At 56.1% G+C, this 26,729-nt stretch overlaps 10 protein-coding genes across 10 annotated transcripts; 5 read left to right on the top strand and 5 right to left on the bottom strand.

Annotated features, from left to right (window-relative positions):
• Positions 1-582: 582 nt before the first annotated feature.
• Positions 583-2,726, top strand: ACRALDRAFT_2024336 (uncharacterized protein; the record flags this gene model as incomplete). The annotated part of the gene is made up of 3 exons (XM_071020211.1): positions 583-670; positions 779-2,097; positions 2,172-2,726. The coding sequence occupies 3 exons, from the start codon at positions 583-585 to the stop codon at positions 2,724-2,726; spliced, it is 1,962 nt and encodes a 653-aa protein (XP_070879344.1).
• Positions 2,727-2,812: 86 nt separating this feature from the next.
• Positions 2,813-3,436, bottom strand: ACRALDRAFT_205699 (uncharacterized protein; the record flags this gene model as incomplete). Its single annotated transcript, XM_071021792.1, has 6 exons — positions 2,813-2,837; positions 2,867-2,965; positions 3,024-3,039; positions 3,068-3,103; positions 3,159-3,374; positions 3,406-3,436. The coding sequence occupies 6 exons, from the start codon at positions 3,434-3,436 to the stop codon at positions 2,813-2,815; spliced, it is 423 nt and encodes a 140-aa protein (XP_070879345.1).
• A 1,050-nt stretch (positions 3,437-4,486) lies between these two features.
• On the top strand, positions 4,487-5,386 carry ACRALDRAFT_2031411 (uncharacterized protein). The gene has a single exon (XM_071020680.1). The coding sequence runs from the start codon at positions 5,001-5,003 to the stop codon at positions 5,322-5,324; it is 324 nt and encodes a 107-aa protein (XP_070879346.1). The 5' UTR covers positions 4,487-5,000; the 3' UTR covers positions 5,325-5,386.
• A 5,813-nt stretch (positions 5,387-11,199) lies between these two features.
• ACRALDRAFT_1038680 (uncharacterized protein) lies at positions 11,200-15,133 on the top strand. The gene is made up of 3 exons (XM_071015106.1): positions 11,200-12,218; positions 12,319-14,684; positions 14,748-15,133. Exons 1-3 carry the CDS (start codon positions 11,852-11,854, stop codon positions 14,889-14,891), a joined length of 2,877 nt encoding a protein of 958 aa, XP_070879347.1. The 5' UTR covers positions 11,200-11,851; the 3' UTR covers positions 14,892-15,133.
• Positions 15,134-15,141: 8 nt separating this feature from the next.
• Positions 15,142-16,011, bottom strand: ACRALDRAFT_1059831 (uncharacterized protein). The gene has a single exon (XM_071016116.1). The coding sequence runs from the start codon at positions 15,886-15,888 to the stop codon at positions 15,670-15,672; it is 219 nt and encodes a 72-aa protein (XP_070879348.1). The 5' UTR covers positions 15,889-16,011; the 3' UTR covers positions 15,142-15,669.
• Positions 16,012-16,196: 185 nt separating this feature from the next.
• On the bottom strand, positions 16,197-20,321 carry ACRALDRAFT_1073768 (uncharacterized protein). The gene is made up of 2 exons (XM_071018147.1): positions 17,909-20,321; positions 16,197-17,836 (listed from the first exon to the last, which is right to left on the bottom strand). The coding sequence occupies exons 1-2, from the start codon at positions 19,537-19,539 to the stop codon at positions 16,396-16,398; spliced, it is 3,072 nt and encodes a 1,023-aa protein (XP_070879349.1). The 5' UTR covers positions 19,540-20,321; the 3' UTR covers positions 16,197-16,395.
• Positions 20,322-21,151: 830 nt separating this feature from the next.
• ACRALDRAFT_1053905 (uncharacterized protein) lies at positions 21,152-23,068 on the bottom strand (the record flags this gene model as incomplete). Its single annotated transcript, XM_071015797.1, has 3 exons — positions 21,152-22,217; positions 22,297-22,829; positions 22,922-23,068. 3 exons carry the CDS (start codon positions 23,066-23,068, stop codon positions 21,152-21,154), a joined length of 1,746 nt encoding a protein of 581 aa, XP_070879350.1.
• An 11-nt stretch (positions 23,069-23,079) lies between these two features.
• On the top strand, positions 23,080-23,893 carry ACRALDRAFT_2031416 (uncharacterized protein). Its single transcript, XM_071020681.1, has 2 exons — positions 23,080-23,490; positions 23,622-23,893. Exons 1-2 carry the CDS (start codon positions 23,238-23,240, stop codon positions 23,687-23,689), a joined length of 321 nt encoding a protein of 106 aa, XP_070879351.1. The 5' UTR covers positions 23,080-23,237; the 3' UTR covers positions 23,690-23,893.
• Positions 23,894-24,573: 680 nt separating this feature from the next.
• ACRALDRAFT_1028054 (uncharacterized protein) lies at positions 24,574-25,142 on the bottom strand (the record flags this gene model as incomplete). Its single annotated transcript, XM_071014833.1, has 2 exons — positions 24,574-24,903; positions 25,053-25,142. Coding segments are annotated over 2 exons (420 nt in total), but the record flags the coding sequence as incomplete, so codon positions are not given.
• Positions 25,143-25,699: 557 nt separating this feature from the next.
• Positions 25,700-26,708, top strand: ACRALDRAFT_2130374 (uncharacterized protein; the record flags this gene model as incomplete). Its single annotated transcript, XM_071024000.1, has 3 exons — positions 25,700-25,832; positions 25,903-26,035; positions 26,212-26,708. The coding sequence occupies exons 1-3, from the start codon at positions 25,806-25,808 to the stop codon at positions 26,706-26,708; spliced, it is 657 nt and encodes a 218-aa protein (XP_070879353.1). The 5' UTR covers positions 25,700-25,805.
• Positions 26,709-26,729: the final 21 nt, after the last annotated feature.

A 26,729-nucleotide genomic window follows, 5' to 3' on the forward strand; every position in this document is an offset into this window, starting at 1 on the left:
CAGGTAATATTTTCTTACCTGTACACAATTGCCAGATTCGTCCATTCTTTTTTCTTCTTGTTTGTGGCTTCAAAAGCTCAAATCTCCATTCATTTCATTCGATTGACCTGGTGGATGTGAACGTTGCAATTCATCGTCTCGTCACTTGACTCTCATTTCCCCCGCTGGCCGTACAATTACCACGTCATTTTTCAACTCCATTCATTCCTGCGATATACTCAGCAGCCTCTTTTGACGCAATAGCCATCCGCGCTTCGGCAATATACGAATACTCCACTACCCGTCACTCTCATTCCTTGGGCGTCAACCTCAATCTCCGGCATCCAAAAGCCACATTCCAGCCTCGATCCCAGCCTTCGTTTTGACCAATTCCTGGGATCGACGACCTTCAACCAATTCAATACATACCCCGACTGTCGTGGACCATTCCCCGGTCTCGCCCATCCTGGTCTCTCCACCCCAATACTGCACTGCGTCGTGTCATACTGCGCGTGTTTTTGAAGCGAAGAACATCTCTCGACCCTCATGGCCCACCATCATAACCACCGGCATCTTGACCGGATGCCGCGACGGGCGAAGAACATGGCAGATGAGATTTGGGACAGCTTGAACCAGCATGACAGGAGGCAACAAGGCAGCGACGATGATGAACCGACTACAACAGGCGGAGGTGAGTGCACTAGGCCCTGGAATCGGCCACCCCGTTCCTGCGTTGCTGAGCAGGCGTTCGCCTGTCCTGAGTACGCATGGATGACCGGATAGCTAACGCGCGAAGCAGGTACCACGATCGTGCGCACCATCATCCAAACCCTGTCTCCCACCTTCACCGGCGAGATCGCTGGCTACAGGACCTTGAGCAGCGGTGATGATGCTATCCCGACCACCACTACACGGACCCCGTCTGCGGCTACCACCATCCAGTCTCTGGCCCCTCCAATCCGAGTCGACCAGTCGACCACATCCGGAACCGACCGGACCACAACCACCACCGGGACTTCGCCCACGACCACCACCACCATGCCGTCTGTCATCAGCGAACCGACCAAATCGAGTGTGGCCGCCACTCTTGCCGTCGACACCAATACCCCCGTCATCCCCCCAACCCCCACTCGCTCCGCCGACTCGGAAAGAGCCGCCAATGCTTCCGCTTCCGCCAGCTCGGAGCCCTCGGGAGCTGGTACAGGCTCGGGCACCAGCGGTGCCGCCACCGCAGGTATCGTCATTGGTGTCCTCGCCGGTCTGCTTGTCATTGGCCTGGCCGTCTTTTTCCTCTTCAGGCGCCGCAAGAAGCAAATGCAGCAACAACGGATGGAAGACGACGAAAAGGCCAACCCTCCTCCATTCGTCGCCATGGCTACTGCTGGGCCACCCTCCCCGACCCCGCGATCCGATCCCCGCGCCCCGCGCCTCAGTCTTCGTCCCGTCACGCAACTGTTCCCCAACTTCAGCTTCGACAAGCGCGCGAGCAAGGGTGCCAACATCGCCTTGGGCCCCGCCACCGCTGCCGCCGGTGGTGGTATCGCTGCAGGAGCCCCGGGCCCGAGCCCTTCGGACCGACCCATGACAGCCGAGAGCACCGACCCAAACAATCCTTTCGGCCAGCAGGCAGAACGGGTTCCCTCGCCCATACCCGAGGACGACCCCGTCGATCACAATGAAACCGCCGAGAAGCCTCTTCCTCCTGGCCCTGCTCCGGTATCTGCGCCCTCCATCGACACCCACGCCTCGACTGCTCCTTCTGCCGCGACTGCGACTGCCACTGCCGCCGGCGTTGCTGCCGCCGCCGTGGCTGCCGGCACCCTCACTCGCAAGGCTTCTACTCGCAACGGTGGTCCCAAGGCCGTAGATCTGACTCTCCCTCCTCCTCTGTCCGAAGTGCCCCCCAGCCCTGCCGGCACCGAGTTCAGTATCAGCTCGGAAGCTCCCGGCCAGTCCATCCCACATTCCTCCTCGGCCGCGGCCATCGCCGCTGCCGGAGGCCCAACCAACTCGACCGTTCATCGCGTGCAGCTCGACTTCAAACCGACCCTGGAAGATGAGATGGAGCTCAGGGCTGGTCAGCTTGTGCGCCTCCTCCACGAATACGACGATGGATGGGTACGTTGTTTTCCCCCTGTCTTTTCCCTTGTCTACGTAGAAGGGAAGTACTTACTAATCACATTTCCATGAAGGCGCTCTGCATCCGCCTCGACCGCTCCCAGCAAGGTGTCGTTCCCCGGACCTGCCTGTCGACTCGTCCCGTCAAGCCTAGGCCCCAGAATGCCGGGCCTCGTGGGCCACCCGGACCTCATGGACCACCCCGTGGGCCCGGTCCTCACCATCACCCGGGACATCCTCGTCCCATGCAGGGTCCAGGTCCCCATGGACCTCCCGGACCCTACGGCGGGCCTCCGCGACCCGGCCCCGGCCCCGGTCCTCAGTCTCCCATGAGACCCATGCCGGGGCCCGGCCGGCCTGCATCGCCTGCTGGCCGCCGTCCCTCTTCGCCCTCCAGTGCCCGCGGGATGAGCCCTGGGTCCCGCTATCAGGGCCCTCCTGCCTCCCGGCCACAGAGCCCCAACGGTATGGCTCGGAGCCAGAGCCCGGCTGGAGTCGCGAGGAGCCCCCCTCAGCCGAGTCGCATGGACCCGGCCGGCTCACCACCTCAGCACCGCCAGCCCGAATCACCCCCAGGACCGCCGACTGGGCCTGTAGGACGCAAACCACTCCCCGGCCAGGCGATGTGATGAACGCATTGTCCGCTGCCAGCCCTACCTCCCGGGCCCATTGATTCATCAACGGGTCTCGTCACGGGAGGGGAAGCTGTCATCGCCTATACCTCAGCGTCGGACCCGAGACTGGTCAATTCGGACCACACGGGGACGACTTTGATACGACTTCCCAGCTACTCTCTCCGTCGCTGTCACCCTTCTCCTGTACATTCTTTTGCATCCGCCAGTTTTTTGAGGCGGATCCTTTCTTGACTCTCGTTCATGTCCGTTTCACCTATTTTTACCTTTCTTGCCCCTTCCTTTGCTTCGCACGGGAGGAGGGCAGTCCCTTGTGTTTATGGTGGCCCGAGGGACACTAGCGGCCTCTGCCGCAGGGATAGAGGAGCCCGGTGCTTAATTGTTTTGCATGTGTGCGATGTTTTTTTGAGTAGAGGCAAATGAGCATACGCGCTGGCGGCTCGCAGAAGCGAGTCCAGGGTCGCGAGGGAGACATGTACTCGCCCTGGGAATGGCGGGACGCAGATGAAGGGAGGTGATGAGATTTTGGAGATTTGCCGTCGCGGGTTCGAAGGATGGTGCGGTTGGACTGACGATACGAGGCGAGGAGCGGCGAGATCCAGCTAGTCCCCGAGGATGGATAGTCAATGAACGTCGAGTCCAAGTCTGTTGTCTGTTCTTTCTCCTACTTTCATACTTGGGTGACCTGTACCTGCAGCGACTCGCATTCGGACTATTACAACGGCACGCCTTAGACTTCCTTTTGCTTCCATGCAAGACGCCTATACATATCCATGGTCACCTAATTACCTATGCTGGCGGTCCAGAATATGCCTGCCGTCGACTTCTCTGTTCGACTCCTCTTTCCTGTTAAGGCGATTAACTGCCATTTAGCACTCTATTCAGCCCCCTTCTTGAGCTGCCGTCCGCATAATCGGGTCTGGCGAGGAGACGACATAAGGAAGAAAGCCCAAGGGGCGGTTGGCTGGCTCGTTGATGGCCAGCACCACAAGGGCGTCCGAGGGCGCACCCTACTTCTCCTCTCCGGCACTAGTTGGTTGACTTCGAAGACTGGGGCAGCACTACGCACGATCATCACCTAGCTTACTCGAGATCAGGTAGGTTGGAAATGCGGCCACATTGATACAACGAGTCGAAACCGAAGCAAATCACCATGCTACTGGACTTGAAAACCGGGTTCGTCCCAGAATTCCAGCTATCAAGTTTCAGCGTGTCGTTGTCTGACTGGGCGTTCGTGTGTATGGTTGGTTCTATGGAAAGCCACCAACACTTCTTGCTGATGGGTGAAAAGGACTGAGTGCCTTGCCTGCCTCGACAGAACCCTCTTCTAACTATGCTTAAAGGTTGGATTTCTTTTTACAAATATGACCGGCTACAATGACCTGTATGCTGTGTAGACTGAAATGCTGGTCTGGAAGCAAGCCCAGTAGAATATATTACCTCCCACCCGTGAGATTAGGTCGGCCCAACCCGAATGGACCCTACCAGGCACGGAAGCTATTTAGGCAGTTTCCGGGTGGATGCCCTTGGCTGGATGGTTTGATTAGGATCGTTCCAGATACATATTGACATATTGGAAGGATGAAGGTCTGGGTTTTTCTTGTCACCTACGATTGCCACTCTGAATGGTATTGATTCTGTTGGACGGGAAGATGGCAGTATCGGGTCTGGTTAGTCTATCACTCTGACACGCTGCATCGAATGTGACAGTGGCGCGTGGCAAGCGTTACGAATCACAGCAGAGAAAATGGGGAAGGTGTGCGTGAAAGGACCCATCTGAGACTCCTGTCCTCCTCCTGGTGATGTCTCGCAACTCCATCCCCATTAGGAGCCGAAGGTGGCTAGCTTCAAGAGATCGAGACGTCGGACCAGACAAGAGGATCGCCCGCGCCGGGTCACCGGGTAACACCGGATCCCCCGGTCGGGTCACTGGGTATCACCTAGGTGAGTTCAGACTTGTTGATCCTTCGGCACATATCCTCCATCGGAACTGTGTCATGACAGCCAGCCTGCGCGGTCCAAGTCGAAGAGTGTGGATGTAGAAGGTGAGACAAGGAGGCTTGCTGGCAGTCTTCTTCCTCGGCCGTCAGTCGAACTAGCCACACAACCCAGGACGCTTGAGATGGTGGTATATGGTGTACGAGCTTTCAGTGCAGATGGCCAACAAGAACAGCCAGTGTTTGTGATTATTCAGAGTAAAAAGCCAAAAGACGAAAGAGAAAGAGCCTGTACCCCGGATTCCACCCTGCAGACACACCCAGCCAATAGGTCATGGCCATTCATCTATTTGAAATATTACAAGCTTTCTGCTCTGATGACAGGTCAGGCCAAGCCAGGCCAGACCATCATACCTCTTGTATTCCAAACGCAACCACTCTGGTGGTGGGAATAACGCTCGATATCAGAGATACCCGAGATGACAAGGACCAGATAGAAGGACCCGGGGATAATGATACATGGTACGGTACAACGTACACTAGGAAAGATAGGCTAGGAAGCGGACAGTTTACTTACTTGCAGACAGCGCTCCGCTTGCTGAGCCATGGTTGGGTTACTCTGTGGGACAGGAGGGCGTGCCGGCCGCCTACAACGTAGCCTCTTGTTGGACGATTTTAACGGTTCGGAGTACTGAGCCGCCCCGCTGTCGGCTGGGGGGAGGGGGTGGGTGTTGTGTGTTGCTGTTGGGCGCTGCTCAAACGGGGAAACTGGGTCCAGATGGTGGCCTCCCCGCTCGCCGTGGCCCAATTTGGGGCCTTCCGAGAGGTCTGGAGAGGAAACACTCGATCGGGTGATGGACGAGTGATCGGGAGTGTTTGGTCCTGACAGAGGTGAATGAAAAGGGGACCGAGCGAGGAGGACAAGGACGAGACAGTTGAGTGGATAAAAGGACGCAATGGCACTTGAGTTTGACGCGAGACCGTGCTGAATGAGCTGCACAAACTGACGTTCGCACTTCGTATGCCGAGAAACTTACCTTGACTCTAGCCTCAGAGCTATGGACTCTCTCTGCCAGCATGAAATCGAAATTGTGACAGGCGCTGGTGACTTGAAGCTAAGAGGGGACGTTCTAACTCGTATTAGGCAGTGTACTGGTAATCACCCTGCCGTCGTTTCACAAGCTCTTCCATGGTTGGCCGATTCAGACAGACGAAGGGACGGGTCATGGAGAGACGAAAGGTGACGGGTAGTGGTATACGTGCACCTGTCTTCTTGCCCACCAACTGCTCAGCATGGCGGTGATGATGATCGAACCATGGTAATGTCCGGAAAGCCAAACAAGTTGTCCAAATGTCCACGAAAAGCACGGTAATCATTACGCGGTAGGCAGACAGCAGGCACACCGACGACATGGCTCGCCACCATCATCAGTCGAGTGGTGGTTGTACGTTGTACGAAGTACGTTGTAAGCGCGGAGATGATGCGAGACCACCCGTTTTGGGAAGTCGGACCTGCGTCCGAGTTCAAAGAGACCAGCAGGCGTAAGTCTTGCAGGGTGCATGCTTACGAATACATTCCGTCGCGTTGATCAGTCCTATCAGCCACTGGTGTGTTGTTTCCCCCCACCCCCCGGAATTCCTGATCATCGAAGACCGTCCTGGAGTAAAAAGCGGAGAGAGTGTCGGTGAGGAGAAATGCATCGTGCTGGACCGTTGAACCAACCTCCCAAGTTAGCCATGTGCGCCGCCACGGGCAGGCCAGGCACATAGGCGGTATAGGACGATATATGTGGCGCGGAAGGTCCAGGTCAGCCTACTATGAGAGGATGAGAGGTGGCCGTCATGGCATGCTGTGGTTTTGCTTTTTGTTCATGCTTTTATACTTGTAGTGTCTTTTTCTTTTCTTTTTTTTTCCCTTTCTTTTCCTTTTTCTTTTCTGGCGGGAGTGATTTCAAGATGTCAAGCATACGATACTGGCAAGGCATGGAGTCCCGTCATCCAACGTATGGTCAACAGTGGCCTGGGTGGCCGACGACGCCGATGCGCAGCATTAGGGAAATACAAACTCATATGTCGCCTGCTTCTTTCTCTCGGGCTCCCTGAACGCGAGAACGAAGCACGACTCGAACCTGGATGAGAAGAGTGGTGCGATGTGGTGAGTGCGTGTCGTGTGGCGGAGTGGCAGACGACGGACGGGAGGGATTCTGGCGATGCTTGCTTGCAAGGGTCCGCAGACCAACTTCTCCCTCGTAGGCAGTGGCGCCCTGCTATTTGTCGGAACGAATAAAAAAGTGGGAATGTCGGACCGTCGGCCGTTGGTGGGAGCCTGCCGCAGGACCAATCCGGAGGGATGACCCGTATTCTCCAACGGAGGTCAACAGAGCAGGCTGCCGAAGAATAATACCTAGTACTCGGGAGGCATTCTTCACCCCAAAAAAGCTGGGGACAGACCTGTATTTCGTTATTACTATGTCATGGGAAAGCTATCACGTCCCCTTCCATGCGTTCGCACTTGCGTCTAGGACTAGCAGAAAAGACAGCCCGGCGTGTCAGGATACCGGCATGACCGACCTGACAAAAACACGGACCTGGTTTGAACAAAGAAGGTCGAGAAGAAGAGGAAGACGAAGATCCGGCATTGGGCGGGAAGCGAGTGCGGAGACGGTAATTTCCCTCCGCAGCCCAACTAGCAAGGGGGGAGCTGTCGTGACGATACGAGAGATGCGAGTGGGTGGTATGGAAGACGACGGTGGGGACAGCTAGCTAGTAAGCAGCGCAGGATGCGGGGAAGAATCCCAACCTGGTAGTGTCAAATGGACGAGGTGTGTTTTGTTATTTCAGGTGAGTGTTTCTGGACGGACCTTGGACCATGGACCTTGCTGCCGACCTTCGACTGGGTGGACGCGTGGACGTCGATGTGGCGTGAGACTGGGACTTTCTTGGCTTTGGAGGGGGTGCCTCGTCAAACAGTCAGGCATGTGCAAGATACAGGGTCATGGGGCCGTGAATCAAATGAGTCTCAATTGCTTTGACATTCGTGGTGATCATGGTTGAAGCCTTGAAGCCTTTTTTGGGTTCGGTTTGTTGACGAGAATGTTTCGTACGAAGTGGCCAGGAACCAGCACGCCAAAAAGTTTCGAGTCATCGAACGGTGGGGCCCTGGATGTAGGTACTACCTACGTACTTGGTAACAATTAGCTTGAAATCCAGGCTGGTGGAGTCGGCATAACGTACAAAGTACTACTTAATATGTACTAGCAGATTTGAGAAGATTAGAGTGGATTTTAGGCGATGGTACATTCTGTTACATACGAGGAATGGTTGGCGGAGATGTACCTATAGTACGAGGTCTTAATGCCCTCAATGTACCTCGTAAGTCCCATACCTTATCTTATCCTTCTTGGCCGTCTACGTTGTACATAATTATAACGTACCTATGTACCTACACTTTGGAGCTTCAAGTGTACGTTGTATGTAACGGTAACGCCAGGTCGTGCCTTCCTCCATCCGCCCTCACTCACCTCTTTTATTGAATAAACCAAAGGGAAGTGCGACTGACTGGCAGACGCTTGCCTTAACTGCAATCCGTTAGGTGCAATACCGAGTAGATTATCAGGATTATCCGTTTACGTAGTCGATGTTCTCAGTCCGTATCTCTTTTCCCCCTTCTTCTTCATCAACTCACACCCCTCCCCGCTGTCCTTCTAGGGCGTCCGGGGCTTCCGTCACTAAGCCATCCCGAGCAGGGCGCACAGCCCTTGTCAAACGCAGCCCTTGTCAAAATTTCAAATTTCTTCCGTTGTTCTTTTGCACGTTCTACGATTGTTCTACGTCCGTTCTAGGAGGCAACTGATCTGTCCACCAGCCAGCCACACGGCGTCTGAGCGCTGCCTAGTCAGGAAGTCCGTGGCACATGCATGCAACAAGCCGCGGCTGCAGTACCAACGCGGCAAGCGTCTCTCCGGTCACTCTATCTAGACCGAAACCTTCCTAGTAGTGTACAGACCGAGCTAACAATGGCCGTTTCTCTCCTATCCCAGATAGGAGCTGCTGTGAGCTAAAGGGGGTCCTGCGTGCCTAGTTCCCAACCTGGCAATGATCGGACGTCCGAGGGGACTTGGCCGAACAAAGCACACTGCACTAGAAGCGCGAAGAACAAAAAAAGAACAAACGGAGAACGAATGGAGAACGAATGGAGAAACAAGACACGATCATCAAAGGACACAGACCGCGCTTCTCGAAAGCATCGTCACCTTTGTCCAACCGGGGTTGCCCCTGGTCGGGGTGCATTTACACCGCTACTGCATACGAATAGAAATACGACGTACGGAGACTTCATCGTCATTGGCCCCAGACCTTGGGGCCTTGGCCGACGAAAGGGAAAAGCCCACCGAGACTTGCCCCGAATTGTCAAAGATAGCGAGGAAAGCATGGATCGACATCCCCAAGACCCAAGAACACCCAGGAACGAAGCTATGACAACCTCCGGTCTGAGACATCATCGCACTAATGATTGCCTGTTCTCCGTAGCGTATGTACGTTGTACGTGGACGTTGTATCCTCAAGAGCAAGGGACGCGGACTTTTATGTGCGAAGTATCGAGCTTCGGAGAAAACTCAGCTTTTGGTAAGACAAGACGAGTTCATGCAAAGGGACAGAGAGATTAGCGAGTCCCCACCCCAGTGTCTTACAACGTACGCTGTACGCTCAACAGCAAATCACCGTCGTCCGCCATTCCAGTCTCTCCTGGACAGCTGCCCCTGTGTGCCTGTTTTGAAAGTACCGACGCCACTTGGACGCCACTTGCAAGTATCCGTGATCGAGTCCCCCGCGAAACGGCTCGCACCTGGACGCCGTCTGATAGCCGTCCCGGTCATTCCCCCAGACCAGACCGCCGCGGGAACCCTTTGCCGCGGACTATCGGTCGGTAGATGTAGGCCCCTCCATGGGGCCTAGTCGACATGTCTTTGCACTACTGTACCTCCCTTGCTCACCTTTTGCTGCCAGTTCTCCGGGAGCCTCTACAGCGTACAACGTACATACAATGTATGTCCAAGCCAAAATCAACACCAGACGTTACAAAGGAATATCCTCCTCGCTTATTGGTCTTCCTTTCCCGCGGCGGAGAAGATTTGCCACGGCTTAGATCTGGGGAAGGATCCATCACAGAGGGGCGCTTTTCTTTGTGCCCAGCGATTCTCCAGTCAACATGTTGCACCAAAGTAGCAGATCGCATCCCGTGATCCCCGCATCGCGGTGTTCCGTTTCCCCCAACGCACCTCGTCACACCGACCCGATGTCATGGACCCCAAGGGAGTCAGTCAAGTTGGTTGGCAGTTCAGAGACGCGTGGGCGCATCAAACACCACCCATTCTCACCAGTTCCTCACCAATCCTCACCACGAAGACCTCGTGCTATCCGTGTGTTGGGTCAACACGAGCCAAGTCCATGCTCAGCTTCATTTCCGATCCGGTGACCTCTGACCGAGGTGGTGGCGCGACAATGCGACAATGCGGACTCGGTCACTCGGACATGCCATCCTCGACCCAGCATACAACGTACATACATACGTTGTACATACAGCGTACTGAGTACGTTGTAGCTTAGTCGTTTCTAGCTAATACTCACCAGCGCATAATTCAGTGTGCGGCACTCCTACTCCTTTAATTAAGAACCAGGATGACACAGGCCAGAACTCGAGGAGCTGTGTGTCGACTCGCTCGACTCGACTCGGACCCGTTTATTATTACAGTCGAGAATCGGTGGGGTCCCCAGACTTGGACTGACGAGTCAACTTGGGCCCCGACTTTTATGTCCCCCTACCGCAACATGTCGTCACCCACCGTCTCCATCTTCGACGAATGGGGTAACGGTAATCCCCGAGACCAAGCCCCAGGGCCTTGTGCATCCCCGCCCTAACAGGGTTGGCGTGACACAGAGCGAGTCGACAGCGCCTCTCTCTTTCTCTCTCTGTCTCTCTCTGTGTGTGTGTGTGTGTGTCTCTCTCTTCAGACCCCTGAACATGGACTATCCGTCGCTCCCACGTTCCGGTTGACCGACCCGCAACCTTGTACTTGTATTCCATAGACTGACTACATACATGAGTCTAGTACGATACGTTGTACGGAGACTAGAGACGAGAGACGAGAGTCCGAGAGTCAGTCAGATACCTGGATCTACCTACGAGCCCACCAGCCTTCACGGCATCTGCTAGGGCTAAGGCTTGCTTGCACTGGCCTGACCTATCCAGCTCCACCTTCTCTCCTGCTCGCCGTGCTCGTCTGTGCTGGCTGTCACTCGGTCTAAGAAACAACGGGCCCCCCAATGAAGAAAAAGCTGCTAAAGTACAACTAGTGTCGTTCTTCTGGGTCTAGGCGGTGCTCGAACCCCTGTCGATAACCGACTTCGCTTGAGAGCCCCTTTCCCACACCCCTCCCCAGTCCGAGTTAGGCCGGGGGCGATCTGTCTCATGAAAAAAAGACTGCCATTCTTAATTACGTCTTTCTACTCTTTTCCTCCGCAGTCTTCCCCTCCTTTTTGCCCCATAATCACCACAACCACACATACGCACACACACGCCATACAATAACGTCTACCCGTGAAGTATTCGCCCCTTCAACGTAACGTCACGCCACTCGCCTAACCTGCCGTCTGACTGTCTCTACCTGCGTAACCTGTTCTCGGCCAGACATCACGACGAAGGCGTCGACAAAGTCCGGGAAAAGGCAAGAAAGAAAGCGACCGAAAGAAAAACCCGCTCCTTACAGCTCGCCATTCCTTCAACCCTCATCAGGAAACCGAATCGTTGCGACAAGGCGTTCTGAGAAACGACTGCCTCTCGTTCCTTGTCTATCGTCTACCGCTTCTCATCTCCAATCCGTCGACCAGCATCTTTTTTCCTTGGCTGCCGCGTCCAGAGGGACGCAATTACGACCGATCGGGAGGTCTGAAAAGACGCCATTCCAAATAACCTTCTCTCAACTCTACACTACAGCAAGGACAGTCGGCGCCCATAACCGTTGGCCGCTTCACTATACTGGCCACTTCCAACGGCTACACTGGACCGCCGATGAATTACGATTAACAGACTCGAACTTTCCGCACCCAAACGCTCTCGATCCGCCAAACATACATCACAACTCCAGCGCCTTCTTCTCTTTTCCCCCTTCCCTGTATGCGCCCTGCATGAGGGACAAGATGCTCTCAAATCCGTTGCATCGATTCTCACCATATCACGCTGTCCCTTCCTCCACCTTGTATTCCAACGGCCATGTTCCCAACAACCCCCCTCATCCCCCCGGCATCCATGAAATGCCACAGGGCTACCCCATTCAGCACATGCAACCGCATATAGGAGTGCAGCATCCCCATATGGCGCCGCGCGGCGCACCGGGACCGCCGCAGCCCAAGTCCCGACATCATCCTTACGGGCCGGGCACCAGGGCGTCCGGGTCGTCGGGGCCCGTCAGGAGGAGGATCAGCCGTGCCTGCGACCAGTGTAACCAACTCAGGACAAAGTGCGACGGACAGCACCCATGCGCCCATTGTATAGGTGAGCACCTCATGCCCTCTTTTCCCCCCAGCTTCTACGGAAAACGAAAGACGAGAGATGGATTTTTTCTGGAGTGTGCCGGACTGACCGAGTTGGCTAGAATTCGGCTTGACCTGCGAATACATTCGAGAGAGGAAGAAGAGAGGCAAGGCGTCACGGAAGGACCTCGCGCAGCAGCAAGCTGCCGCACAAGCAGCCGCCGCCAAATCCGACAACGATGAGCAGGCAAAGACATCTGACAAACCAGAGTCAGCGACTGCGGCCAGCAAGGAAAAGAACCAAAAACCCGCGCCGAACGAGGCGCAGAACATCCCGACCAAGGAGGAGAAGGGCCCCGAGAATGCAAGCGAGAACGCGATCCGGCCGGAACAGACAAGTGGCCCACTTGACACGCTGGGTGACATGAACGCACACCAGCAAGCGCATCCGCAACACTTGTCCGGGCCACCCGGCATCAACCGGGAGCACATGGAGAATCCTTCGTCTCTTGATTTGAACGGCTACGGGAACATGCCCGGAGGTTTCGACCGGCAGGGCATGGGGCCGTCCATGATGGACGGGACACCTCACGCACCGTACGCCGCGACGCAGGCCAACATGGCGGCCTATCCAGAGATACCCTACCCCATGCAGGCCCAGAGCCCCGGCGCCTTTCCCAGCAATCCGCAGTTCCGCATGAATAGCCCGCTGCACACGTACCCCATGGCCGGCGACCCGGCCTCCCCGGGATGGATGGACATGCCCTCGCCCACGGCACAGTATCGGCAACAGCACATGCCGCAGCCCGGCTACGGCCAGCAACTGCGGTACCCGGTTCTGGAACCACTGATCCCCCACCTAGGAAACATCATCCCCATCTCCCTCGCCTGCGACCTGATCGACCTCTATTTCGCATCCTCGTCGTCGGCCCAGATGCACCCCATGTCGCCGTACGTGCTGGGCTACGTGTTCCGGAAGCGATCTTTCCTTCACCCGACCCAGCCGAGGCAATGCCAGCCTGCGCTCCTGGCCAGCATGCTGTGGGTCTCAGCCCAGACCAGCGACGCCCCCTTCCTCACCAGCGTGCCGTCGGCAAGAGGCAAGATTTGCCAGAAGCTCCTGGAGCTCACCGTCGGCTTGCTGAAGCCTCTCATCCACACGCCGACGGGAGAGGGATCCCCTGCCCCAAGCCCCGTCGTCGACGGCGTCGCTCTGGGCGGTCTCGGTGTTGCTCTGCCAGGTTCCATGAGCATGGATGCCCTCTCTGGCGAATCGGGCGCCTTCGGTGCTGCCGGCAAGCTCGACGACGTCATCACCTACATTCACCTGGCCACCGTCGTGTCGGCAAGCGAGTACAAGGGAGCGAGCATACGTTGGTGGAACGCGGCCTGGTCCCTCGCCCGCGAGTTGAAGCTCGGTCGGGAGCTGCCCCCGTCTCCGGCGTCCATGTGCAACGGCCCTGACGGCACGGGCGACCCCGACGGTCCCCTCACCACCGGCGCGACCACTCCGGGCGTCATTACGGAGGAGCAACGCGAGGAGCGCCGCCGCATCTGGTGGCTCACATATATCGTCGACCGTCACCTTGCGCTTTGCTACAACCGGCCGCTCTTCCTCCTCGACATTGAGTGTTCCGGCCTACTGCAGCCCATGGATGATACGGCATGGCAGAACGGCGATTTCAACAACTTCACCGGCAATGTCGTCACCGACGGCGGGAACGGAGGCGAACCACAGCAGCACACCCGCCTGCGCGGTCCTCATTTCGAATGTACCGGTCATGGCATCTTCGGCTACTTCTTGCCCTTGATGACGATCCTCGGCGAGATTGTCGATTTGCATCACGCACGGAACCATCCCCGCTTTGGCGTTGGGTTCCGCGCTGCGCAGGAGTTTGACGACCAAGCCGCCGAGATTACGCGCCACCTCAACGCCTACGAGAGCAGTCTGAAGCACTTCCAGAAGCTCCACCTTGGAGACAAGCAGGCGGCCAACGACCAACAGGCGCAGGCGGCGGGGGCGGCGACGGAGGCCAACGATTCAGGGCCCGTCGACGCCAATACCCCGTCTGTCCACTCGGTACATACCAACTCGTCCAACCGCATGACCGAGTCGGACATCCAGACCAAGATTGTCGTGGCCTACGGCACGCACGTGATGCATGTCCTGCACATCCTGCTCGCGGGCAAGTGGGACCCCATCAACCTGATCGACGACAACGACCTCTGGATCTCGAGCCAGGGCTTCATTACCGCCACGGGCCACGCCGTGTCGGCCGCCGAGGCCATCAGCAACATCCTCGAGTTCGACCCGGGTCTCGAGTTTATGCCCTTCTTCTTCGGCATCTACCTGCTACAGGGCTCGTTCCTGCTATTGCTCATCGCCGACAAGCTGCAGCTCGAGGCCAGCCCGGCTGTCGTCAAGGCGTGCGAGACTATTATCCGGGCTCACGAGGCTTGCGTAGTCACGCTGAATACGGAGTATCAGGTACGTTTTTTGGACACTCAGCCTCCCGAACAAACAATAAGCTAACGTATTTTTCTCTTGCAGCGTAATTTCAGCAAAGTGATGCGCAGCGCCCTTGCCCAGGTGCGCGGCCGCGTTCCCGAAGACCTACGCGAACAGAACCAGCGCCGGCGCGAGCTGCTCGCTCTATACCGATGGACCGGCGACGGCACCGGCCTGGCTCTATAATTACCTCGGCGACGCCAGACACCCGAAACCGAACTGTACGATTCTCGAATTTTGCTTTTTTGTTCGCCATTTTCTCTCTTCTGGGCCGCCTTTCCCCCATCGTCTCGTTTCTTCCCTTTTAGCGACCAGCGACCCGTCAGACGATTGATCATGCCACCACCATCAAGTAAGAGGATTCTATCGGCGTTTCCTGATATTTCTTCGCGCTTCTCCTGGAGGAGGACATGGCCGGGATGACCAAAAAAAAAGAAAAAAAAAGAAAAAAAGAAATGACCGGGTTCGGAGAACTTTTGCTCGAGACACTCAATCTTCACTCTTGGGAATTGGCAAATCTGGACTTGGGAACCTTTGTGGGGTTTTCTTTTTTTTCCCCTCTTCTCTTTCCCCTACGCTTTGCTCTTTTTCTTTTTTGGATTTTGGATTTTTTCTTTTACTTTTCTCTTTCCCGGAGTCTCACGGCAAGGACATTGCGAAACACACGTGGCAGCACGGAAACGGAACGATTGGGACGTGTAGGCGTCTTATGGACAAGGCAGAAGAGGGAACGCTTTGCCGTCTCCTCTTCTCGCCAGGATGGGTATTTCGGGCTTATATTTCGAGGGACGACAGTCCCAAGGCCAACAGCTATCGAGGCTGTTGGACCATCTCCGCCGAGTCGGTGATGGTGGCGAAGTTTCTTTGCAGCTTTCCATTCCTACGATTCTCGGGCTCTTGCTGCCCGCCTTGGCCCCTTGCTTCATCTACTTGATCCTGGGGTTTCGGTGGGAACAGAGACCATTTATATTATTACATCTATATCTGTCTTTTCTTTGCTTGTTTCGGGAGTCTCTGGGTTCTTGCGGGGATTTGGCCGGATCTGGATCTGAAGGGAGGAATGTGTCGAGAGGTGGTTGGCCTGCTGCAGCCCGCAGAGGATCGACAGAGGTGCAACGATGACGCCTATTGTTTCGATTTGAGAGCCAGAATCGAGTGGCGTGGGAGGAGTGAGAGTGAACATGTTGGTCAACGGTACGGGACAATGGGCATATATCCTTTTTACGATGATACCTTCATGTATATACGTGACGATTATATTTTATTTCTGACATGTTTGGAGAATACTATGGGATTAAGAACTCACACGAGAGAGCTGTATTCGAATCCATTTCCATGAATGGGAAATGGTCCAGGGGGTCGTGGTCCCCTCCGTCTGTCTACCCCCTGATGCCAATCCGTTTGACGCCAATATAGTCCAATCATCCGACGGAGGCGTCCTCGGGTGTTGGGACCGTGATAATCATAAGATACACACATATATATATATATATATATATATATATATTCATATATGAAAGTGAAATCGTGATTCAAATGAAAAAACGTACATCTCGGTATATACATGCGTGTGGATACGTGTCTGTATCAACCCTTACACGAGGGAGAGATCTGTAGATGACAGCTGAATACGCAAGTGTGCAGTAATATATCACCTTGCACACTTCCTTCCTTCCTTCTCTCCTCCAGGTCAGTCCAGACCAGGAGGTAACCAAACGGTATCAGTACCAAGCGAGCTTAGCGAGTCGAACACACCACTGTTGCTACCGCGGTCCTCAGACTCCTGTCGCGGCATTCCGCCGTGACTGTTCGACGCCGCTGCGCCGCCCGATCCCTCGCCGATTTCCCCGGATGCCTGACCTACACCCGGGAACATGAACATGTTTTGTTGTTGGTCCGGACCCTGACCCTGACCTGGCTCCGGGCCGCCGGCGCCAAGGAGTCCACCATCGCCGACGCCGACTCCCCACGCCTCAAAGTTCTGATGCCACTTGGCGCCGTCGTTGAGGAACCAATCCTGCTCTAGGGCCTGGAATACCTGCGGCGGCGGTGGAGGTGGTTGGTGGGTAGGGTTGACGCCGAGGGGTCTCGTCGACGTGCTGGCCACGCTGGAGTGTGGCGTGTGGTGGTGGTGTTGGTGGTGTTGGTGGTGATGGGGTGGCAGGTTTCCCAGGGTGTTCTGGCTTAGCGGGTTGAAGCCGCGTTGAGTGGCGATCGGCGGGTGCTGTGGGTGGTGATGGCTGGAGGGGTGGTAGCTGGGTGGCTGTTGAGTGTAGCTTGGGGTGGACCAGTCCGCTAGACCGGGGTTGATGCCGCCACTGATGGATCTGAGCGGCGGTTGCGGTTGCGACTGCTGCTGGTGCTGCTGCTGGTGCTGCTGTTGATGATATTGGTGTTGGCGTTGGTGTTGATGTTGTTGCGGCGGTAGGGCTGATGATGACGGAAAGGTGACACCGCTGAGCGAAGCAAAGGTGACCCCGTCGTTCAACATCATGTCCGTCGTCGGGGGGTTGGGCTGCTGCTGCTGCTGCTGGCCAGACGGGAAGCGCGGTTGCTGTGCCTGAGCGTACTGACTCATGGGATCAAACCCGTCTTCATCAAGCAGGTTTACTCCTCCCCCCTGCGGAGATCCGTCGCGGTGGTCGTGGTCCCGGTCCGACGACGGCGTGGTGGAGACTGTAAACTGCGACTGCGGAGTCTGGACGTCGGACGTGTTGAACGAGCCATACTTCTCGTCGGTGCGCTGGAGGGTGGCGGCGGCGTCCTCGGGCAGGTCGACGTTCCACTTGCGGGCGAGCACGCTGATGATGCTGAGAGTGCGGCGGGCCGAAGGCCAGTCCTCGGCCATCTCCTCGAGATGCTTCACGCCGTGGGTGATGTCGCGCTTGGCCGTCTTCTCGGGCAGGTTGAGCATGTGGATGGTGCAGGCCGAGTGGATCATGTAGACGGCGATGTTGCAGATCTGGCGCAGGTCCCACGACTTTTTGTAGAGGCGCATGAGCTTGGAGATGGCGCCGGCGTTGGCCGTGCAGATGCGGCGGGGCGAGACGTGGGAGGGCAACGGGGAGGAGTGGGGGCGGTACTTGAGGAACGGGCGGAAGAGGTGGATATATTGGAGGTGGAAGAACATGCTGCGATGGGAGATGCGTATGTTAGTCGTCTGCGATAGGGAAAGGGGACTATTCTGGGCTGGCTCGACTTACTGGACTAGGATGACATTCGGGAGTTGGCCTTCTTTCGGCTCAAACTCCTTGGGCAGTTCCTTGCGCCACTCTTCCAGCCGACGATGGAGCTCGCTCAGTTTCTTCAGCTCGACCGACTTGCCGCTGGACCGGCCGATGTGGTTGGGGTGATAGAAAAAGAGCAAGAGGTCGCTGCTAATCTCGCAGAGCTTGGACAGCTCGAGGCCCACGGCGCGCGTCCTCGAGGGCTGGGCCGCCACGGTCCGGTCGAAGCCATGATCGGTGTAGGCCAGCCAGGGTTCGGCGTCCTCGGTGGGGAAGACGTCGTACTTGGGCACGTTGTACGAGTTCTTGGGGATCTGCGGCAGGCGGCCGAGGTAGTTGGACCAGCACTTGTCGAAGAGGAAGCAGCCCCAAAAGGTGATCCTCCGGGCATCGACCGTCTCGTCGTCCAGGTGTTCCCGGTCCGAGGTGGCGCGGGCGTCGTCAAAGTGGAGGCCAATGTCGTGGGCCATGCGGAAGCTCATGCCCGAGTAGACCCAGCCGGCGGCTTCCCGGCCGCAGCCGGCTTCGCGGACCGACATGAGGGCCAGGCCCTGCACGGTGGTCTGCCTGGACCTCTCGTACTCGCCCTTCTCGAAGATGAGGCGCTTGGCCTCGGCGAAGAAGTGGTCGCCCTTGGTGCCGCTGTCGCCGGGGACGGCATAGGCGCCGGGCACGCTGGAGAAGTGGCAGCCGAGGGCGAGCATGGCGTTGACGAGCAAGGGCGAACAGAATCCTATGCCCTTGGTCGGCAGGGCGTGGCGGCCCCTGGCAAAGTCTCGCTGGAACATGTGTTTCGACAAGGTGGTGAAGTAGGGGTAGTGCCACGTAAAATACATGGTCATGAGGTGGTTGATGAGGGCCTTGTCCCTGGTGACGGTGGTCCAGGTCAGGATGGGGTCGTCGTCCTGTAGGGCGAGGTCATCCCAATCGGCTTCGTGGTAAGGTGCCTCGATGGGCTCCCCGAGGTAGACGAGGTGAGAGGTGCCGCCGTAGAAACGGAAGGCGCCCTTCTCGAGCCGGAGCTCGCCCATCCTCCTGGCGAGCTCACGTTCGCCCTCGATAGGACTCAGGGCGGCGCCGTCGTCTTCCTGCAGGGACTCGTCCGGGACGGCATCGGCGGGCTGCTTCTCGTTTTTGAGCATCTGTTCGGCGACCGCGTCGAGGCTGTCGCAGGTGCGAATGCGCCTGACGATATCGGGGACGTCGTCCTCGGCTGCGTTGAGAATGGCCTCGATGAGGATCTGCAAGGTGGACGTGCGGGCTTTTGTGCTGTCGATCTTCTCCCGATAGACGCCCTTGCGGCGATGGTCGGAATTGGGATCGTAGACACACTCGGTGCCGTAGACGCTGGCGCATGCGGCGCAGCTGGGCAGGGCGCCGTCGCACTTGGACTTGCGCCTCCGACAGGCGATGCAGGCGGTACTGACACATCGACGCTTCTGTGATGCCGGGTCGGCACCTCGGCGGGATTTCTTTTTGCTGAGGGGAGGAGGTGTGGGATTTGGCTCGGTGCCTGCCTTGGCCGGCATGGTGCCAAGAGATTCCCCCTTGCCCGAGGGATCGGGTCCGACCAGTGCGGGATGGCGAAGGTCCTGCGAAGCATCCATGGCAGGGCCAGACGGACGGGATGGAGGAGACGGACAAGACGCACTCTTCCGAGTCACAAGTCGTTTCCGGCGCCGAGAAGACTACCGGTATCGTATCGGTAGCTTACTTCAGCGATGGCTGGGAATGTTGTGGCCCGCTCTCCCGCTCCTATTACCTATACACTACAACAGTGCACAGGGACAACTTGGTGAGGCTCAGTGTGAATCAGTGGATCGGGAAGAAACGCGGCGACCTGAAAAGTCCTTAGAGCCGCCAAGGGCAACGTCCGGGGTTACGGGGTGGGCTCAAGTGACCGTATATGATAGTCTAAGCCAAAGCAGACAGGATGTCAATTGAACGGAAGACGGTGATGATTCGTAGCTAGTTGATAATAAGGACTATAGTGGTAGAAAAATCCGGTGAGATGAGAATCGAGGGGTTGGTGTTAAGCTTTTGGACTCGGTGACGGGCTAGGACAAGGCGTATGACGAGGCTCCGGGCTGAGGAAGGGGATCGGAAATGCCGAGAGACCGCAAGCCGTGTCGACATTTACTGTTTCGATATTCGTCGTCGCCTTTCCTCCTCGTACAGGCGTGGCATCATCGAAACGGGCATGAGAGAGCAATGCTGCTGTTGTGTAGGTTCGGGGGCCTCAGGACATGAGGCTGAATCAGCAGCTCGTGATTCTCATTGGAGCAGTGCTGTTTTCCTCGTTTCTTTCTTCGTAATTCCGTTCCTCCGACGTGGAAATTGCTGATGGGCCAAGGGTTGGGATAAGCGAGTTAATAAGAGAAGGAGAGGGTGAAAGGAGAGTGAGTGGGAGACGGGACGAGACGAGGAGGCTTCGATTTGGAGACTCGCATGACACGAAGGTTTGGATGACAAAGCGAGCAGCGGTGCCCATGATAGGCTAAAGCGCATTGCTTTTACTCATCGTACAAAGTACAGTGTACATACAGTAGCGAGACAAAACTGTCGAGCCGATATACTTACAGCACTACGGTATAGGTGTGTGTAGGTAGGTACATCGGTTTGACACTTGTGGCGAGTTGCTGTACCTCCCTAGGTACAGTACATGTTAACTCTGAAGCGACCCGACCCGTGTTTACTAAGCGAGATTGATCCAGATGACAGGGCACGCCCTTCTTACATACGAAGTACGTACCGGCAAAGTACCTACGAATACTTGTACATCACCTTCCTCTCCCTGTTATAGGTCGATTTACGTGTAAATGCCTTCTCTTTTCATGTCCTTTTCCTTTTTGCAATTCTTTTGAGTTTGGTGGTTCGGTATCGAAGGAGTAACTTTGAACGATCCAAATTTATTCACACTACTCCTGTGGTCATGGCCGGAGAAGATCGTGCTAGTCCAATATTGGACTACCTCGCCCAACACAAGCACTAGGTATTACTCGACGAAAGTGATATTCAACAGGCACCTTGGGAGTTCATCAAGTGTAAATGGGAGGCTGGAACATCAAAGAAAACGCCTGTCCTGTCATGACTAACTCGCGGGCGCCGTCTTTTCGCTAATGTAGCCGCATGTGTATCGGTATATTCCCACCCCGCCTTGCCTTTCTTTCTGTTCGCAACTCCCAAGCGGCCGTTGGCAGTAGAACTCTCCCATTACTGCTATCTCTGCTCCCCCGCATCCCCGTCTCCATACCCAGACGCCCTCGAAAACCGATTCCTGATCCAGCTCAACGGGCCCTGGCCCTGGCCCTGGTTCTGCGCGTGTCCCGTCGTCTGTGCCTCGTCCCGCCTCCGGCTGCTCGGCGTCGGACTACGCTGCCGCACTGGGACCGGAGGCGATTCGTAAGGCGGCGACATGGAGTTTCGCCGGCTGCGTGACGTGTCGGCTCTCGAGTCGGAGTCTCGGGACATGTGCCGCTCGTTCCGCGACCTTTCGTTCGCTCCAGGACCGCCCGCCGTAGGCCGTGGCGGGAACTGGAAGGACCACCGGTATATGTGCGGGCCCTGTGTCCGACTAGACGGTTGCGGGGACGGACCTGCTCCGCCAGCCGGGAAGTCCCAAGCCATGCCGTTCCATCCGCCACCACCGCCGGGAGGGGCTGGCCCAGCTCCCGAGTTGGACGGCCCGGCACCAGAATCGCTGGGCCCGTTGTTCGGACCGTTGTCGGGACGGGGCCCACCCTCGCCGCTGTTGTTTGTGTCGTTGTTATTGTTGTTGTTATTGTTATTGGTATCGCTATTGTTATTGTTGTTGCTTTCCTCAATAGGCGCACGGCATATGGGGCAAGTATTGTGCTCCTTGAGCCACATGACGACGCACGTCTCATGGAACCAGTGCTTGCATGGGAGGAACAAAACCTCCTCCCCTATCTTCAGTTGGTCGATGCAAATCGTACATTCGGCCTTACCCTCGGGTCCCAACAGTGCAGCGTCCACCTTCTTTCGCTCCAGCTTGTTGATGGCCGCTTCCGAAGCCGGCGGAGCCGCGTTCGACTGAGGATTCTGTTCCATCATTTGAGAGATGATGCGGTCGAGGGCCTCCTGCGTATACACAGCGTCGCCATGACGGGCATTTGCCGGAGATAACAGGTTCAGGATTTGGTGGAGGCTTATCGCCAGGTTCTCGGCCGGGTTCTGGGGTTGTTGAGCGCCTTGTTCCGGGCCAGTCTGGTTATTGCCGCCGGGGTGTGGAGGACCCGCTCCGCCCAAGATGTTACCAAAAACGCTGCTCAGCAAGTTAGCAAATGCATCAGGGGAAGAGAGAGGAAGTAGGAGAAGAAAAGAACTACTTGGGTCTAACGTACGTTTGGAAATCATCATTCCCCGCTTCACCGGGGCCACGGCGACCAGCACCGCCAAAGTGCACGGGTCCCGTGGCGATAGTGAAGCTCGTAAAGCCACCGTTGCCCGATCTTGTTGTGAACGTCCTGACCTGACCTCCAGGGCTGCCAAAAGCCGCTCCGGGCATGCGAAAATTACGCCGGGCTGAATGGGGTTCATCCTCCTGCGCAGGCCGAGGCACCGGCCCGAGGCCAGCGCCAAACGTGTTGAGCATGTCGAAGAACCGGTGCATGATTTGGTCCGTGTCGCTGGGGTCAGGCGGTTGGTTACGCTCTCCGGGTGTGCGGCCATGCGTATCCCCACCGCGTCCGTCGTGATTCCAGGTGGTGCGATGGACGTGGAACCCAGGAGGCCCATGATGTACGTGTTCCTCTATATCGGCCTCCTCCGGATCTGAGTCGGTATCGGCGGCTCGGCGCAGGTGAGGTATCATCCCATCACCCGAAGAAAGGGAGCGCCCATCGTGGAACTCGCGGGGATCGTTTTCTGGATCAATCTGGATACTTTTGTCAGCTACATCTCCTTCGTCTTTGGGTAATTTCCGACTGCCCTGGGGGGAAAAAAAAGAAAAGAAGAGCCAAAACTCACAATCTCGGTTACATCGCTGTCACATCGGGGACACACGAGGCCGGCGACATCTCGGAACCATTCATTCTCGCAATTGTGGCAGAAGACCCTTTCGCGGCCCCTGGTCGAAGCGTCGGCAGAACCACTGCTGACGTTTTGAAAATCCATTTCCGCCCCTTCTCGGGCACGCCGCAGAGCGGCGACTGCAGTAAGTCCAAGGCCTGCGAGCAGGCCGACGGTCTGGATCGCTCGGAATGCCACTTTGACGACGGGTACGCAATGGTTGCGAAAGTTGGGCTGGCTAGGAGCGAAACCGGGTTATACGGCGAGAGAAGTAATGAGCGTCGTTGCTGTCGTCTTTCGATGTATGAATCGCAGTGCAAATGTTGTTTCCGATGCCAGTACCGCAAAGAAGCTCGGCTTGGTCAGCCTGTCGATTGGGAGAGTTGTTTGTATCTGGACTCAGTCTGACAACCAGGAGAGTAGCGTGATGTGGCGAGTGGTACGGAATATGACGCTGTTAGGGCAGCAAGACAATGACTTATTGTCAACCGGCGTACGAAAAGAACTGTTGCATAAAATGTTGGAGCCTAAATGCCAGGAGTTCCTGGTCAGCGGTGCTCAAACCCGATGCTTGCAACGAAGTGTAGGTTGGGCCGAGATGGTGCCTTGTCCTCCGTGGCCAAGAACGTGCAGCTGGTATATGTAGGGCGACCTTTACCTCTCGACCTTGTTTTCTTTTTGGATATGGCCACGATATTGAATCACAATAGTGAATCAGGGTGTTGAATCACGATTCCGAGACTGTACACGCGATCAAGAGAGCGAGCACCGAGGTGGAGCAAGTAAGATGTGTCCAGATTAGGTAGGGCGGCGAGCGGACGTGATTCACGTTCAAGATCTTGTCTAGGTTTCCGGGTTGAGTTGCGTCGTAGAATTCGGGCTGATGAGTCGTGACGTTCTGACGTTCGGAAGGCAAGTTTAAGGTATAAAAAGGTAATTATTAAAGAAGCTAGTTTAAAAAAGGGGATATCGAGGGGCAAGCTTGACGCTATTGCCAATGTAAAAGTGACGTTCCCATCGGAACATTCAGGGTCGGGACGTCGTCTGCTGAGTCATCATGGAGCCGAACCCAGCTCCACCGAATTCCATCAACTTCTCTGAAAAAAGTAACGTTTGGGTTCGTTTGCGGCTTCCCACAGAAGCTTATCAAAAGTGCAAACTGCCTCTAACTAGGTACTAAGTTCGGAAATTTTAGCCAATCTGACGCCATCTATCGTGGGTTATAGACGTTGCGGAGAAAAGACTTGTTGAAGGCGTTGCACCTCCCTCTAGTTGCAGCGGTACACGGTTGGACAATTCTGGGGTAGAAACTGTTTGTTCATATTGGGACCCTTACAGTGGCAAATTGTTTAGACATGCAAGGAAGCTAGTCCATTAGAATGTAGAGTTACGTGTCCTTGGCATAAAATCGACACAGCCATCGCCAATACACATGGTTTCGTAAAAGTACACGGTTTGACAGTGCGAGGTGTTCTCATGACATCTCGCTTCCTCCTCCCAGGATCCTGCTCCAAATGGCTTCCAAAGTGTAGTTCTCCCATGTCGGTCGTGGTGCTTGCCCCCCGAGCAGAAAACTCACATATCCACACAAATTCCATACAACGCCCACGTCACCTCTTCCGGACGTTCCGCATCAAGAAGGCCCCGACCACACCTGCGGCAACTGCCACTCCACTGACGATGGCGACGCCCATGAGTCCCTCCTTGGCCACCTTGTCGTCGACGAGCTGCCGCAAGTCGGCCGCCTGCAGGTTAGCCGGCTCTTTGTCCAGCAGGAGGTCGTTGTATCGTCGCGCCTCGGCGTAGTTTCCGAGCTTGTAGTTGCCCAGGGCCATGTAGTAGAGGCACTCTCGACGACGCTCGGGTGACGTGCGGAAGATTTCGGATAAGAGTCGGACTCCAAGTTGCTGGTCGTGTCGGTTGTCGGATTTCACGAGGCCCTAAAAGAAAGTGGTTTTCCTGTCAGCCAGACCCCAGAGACGCAAATTCTCTTGTCGCACATCTTTCGCCCTCTACGCACGCGAAAGAGCTTCGAGGGATCAAGGGAATTTAAAAACGAGTTGGCAGGGAGGTCGCATTCGGTGCGTACCCAGGCGTAGTTGAACTTGGTCTGAACGCCGACCATGTCGCCTTCTTTTTCATACTGTGCGCGGAGGACCTGGAGCTCCGACGCCTTGAGAGGCCTAGGATCGCTTGTTAGAGGACGACTTTTATTTTCTTGTTATGAATATCGTGAGGAGGTTTACGTCTCGGCATCGATTGCATCTGCTCGAATGGGGTCAGAGAGGTGCGGGACATGACTTTTTCGGAGAGAGGGGACATACAAGGTAGTTCGGACGGCATGGTAGCGTAATTCAGTCAAATGTAGATATCGAATAACGCCCTTCTTCAGATGCAATTCTGAAGCGAGAAGGCATCAAGATTTCGGCATGCAGAGAGTGGTGTTCAGTGGTGTTCTTGGTAGAGGAAATGGATTCAAACTTGTTCGGTTTCGGACGTGACAGAAGCTATGGGTACCTACGCGAGGTACATGGAACCAGGAGTGATGATCCTCGGCGATGCGCCAGCCACGGTATGACGACGTCACGGGGTCATGGAACGCGATAAGAACCGATAAGAAGGAATAAGTGGGACGCGGACCTTGGTCGTCCCGGTGACACCAGTCCATGTTTGGGCATTCACCGTGAGGCGTGGGGCTGGACTCCTAATTTCTGGATTTACTCTTCGTCAACACCACACACCACGCGACAACCCGAAAAACGCGAAAGAATCACGATATTCCTGCCGTCAAAACACATTTACATCTTCCACCGAAAAGTTCCAGTCGGGAAACTAGCCCAAGATGCTTCTCGCCGAGGATCCCGCCACAGTTTGTCACCCCAAAACCTCGCAATTGTCGCATCCCAGACTGACCGGCGCTCTCCGCTTTCTCTGTCTAGCTTATCCACCACACAGTCAACAACTTCAATGTTCAGCCCGACAAACAAGCCTGCGCTCGCGTTGCCGAATCCCTCTCTACTCTACAGCAAGCCCGAGATCTCCGTATTCGAGAAGCCGAAAATGCCCTCAAAAGTATGACATTGCCCCACTGTTGCGCCACCCACCCTCGGGTGCCATTACTCGAAGCCAGGAATCAGAGACACCACGATAATACAGGGAAAAGGAGAAGAGGATGATGATGATGATGATGATGAAAAATAAGCATTCTCGTGGCCTGAATGGTACCGGGCTAACCAACCCTTACCTAGAACTCTCCCGAACACTCAACACCATGTCCTCCCAACACACCGAGTTGACAGCGTCACACTCCTCTGCAAAACACGCATCAGAAATCGCCCGCCTCGACACCAAAAAGTTCCGCACAGCGAAAGCCGCGTCGGACGCCGAGATTGAGGCCGAGCGCCTCGCACAGCAGGCCGCCGACCTCACGGCCCGGCTACAGGAACTCGAGGTCCAGGGCGTCGACGGCATGGCGGACGAGGAGGCCCGGCGGCGCCGCGCCCGCGACCCGCTCGAGGACGAGGTCGTGCTCCGCCTCACCGTGTACCGGAGCCTGGGCATCGAGATTGAGCGAGGCGACGAGAGGACCAAGAGCCGCCGCTCCTCTGTCGGCGGTGGCGGCGGCAGCGAGGCCTTCTCGCGTGCCATCGTGCGGAATGATCGCAAGGGCGACGTCCATGTTGTGAATATGGATAAGAAGTTTAGTCGGTTTTTCTATGCCAATTATTTTTGGCAAACGTTGTAGTTGGAGAAGGTGGCGTGTGAC

The sequence above is a fragment of the Sodiomyces alcalophilus genome (genome assembly GCF_042370955.1).
Source record: "Sodiomyces alcalophilus JCM 7366 unplaced genomic scaffold ACRALscaffold_1, whole genome shotgun sequence".
Classification (NCBI taxonomy): Eukaryota; Fungi; Ascomycota; class Sordariomycetes; order Glomerellales; family Plectosphaerellaceae; genus Sodiomyces; species Sodiomyces alcalophilus.

What these genes read in the sequence shown, in the direction of transcription:
- ACRALDRAFT_1073768 (XM_071018147.1), bottom strand. Translation starts at nt 19,539, where the DNA reads ATGGATGCTTCGCAGGACCTTCGCCATCCCGCACTGGTCGGACCCGAT. An exon ending in CCGAATGTCATCCTAGTCCA is followed by an intron (nt 17,837 to 17,908) that starts GTAAGTCGAGCC and finishes CTCCCATCGCAG; the next exon opens with CATGTTCTTCCACCTCCAAT.
- ACRALDRAFT_2031411 (XM_071020680.1), top strand. Translation starts at nt 5,001, where the DNA reads ATGGCCATTCATCTATTTGAAATATTACAAGCTTTCTGCTCTGATGAC.
- ACRALDRAFT_2031416 (XM_071020681.1), top strand. Translation starts at nt 23,238, where the DNA reads ATGAGCGTCGTTGCTGTCGTCTTTCGATGTATGAATCGCAGTGCAAAT. An exon ending in GTTGCATAAAATGTTGGAGC is followed by an intron (nt 23,491 to 23,621) that starts CTAAATGCCAGG and finishes GGCGACCTTTAC; the next exon opens with CTCTCGACCTTGTTTTCTTT.
- ACRALDRAFT_1038680 (XM_071015106.1), top strand. Translation starts at nt 11,852, where the DNA reads ATGAGGGACAAGATGCTCTCAAATCCGTTGCATCGATTCTCACCATAT. An exon ending in CCCATGCGCCCATTGTATAG is followed by an intron (nt 12,219 to 12,318) that starts GTGAGCACCTCA and finishes CGAGTTGGCTAG; the next exon opens with AATTCGGCTTGACCTGCGAA. An exon ending in CGCTGAATACGGAGTATCAG is followed by an intron (nt 14,685 to 14,747) that starts GTACGTTTTTTG and finishes TTTCTCTTGCAG; the next exon opens with CGTAATTTCAGCAAAGTGAT.
- ACRALDRAFT_1059831 (XM_071016116.1), bottom strand. Translation starts at nt 15,888, where the DNA reads ATGTTCACTCTCACTCCTCCCACGCCACTCGATTCTGGCTCTCAAATC.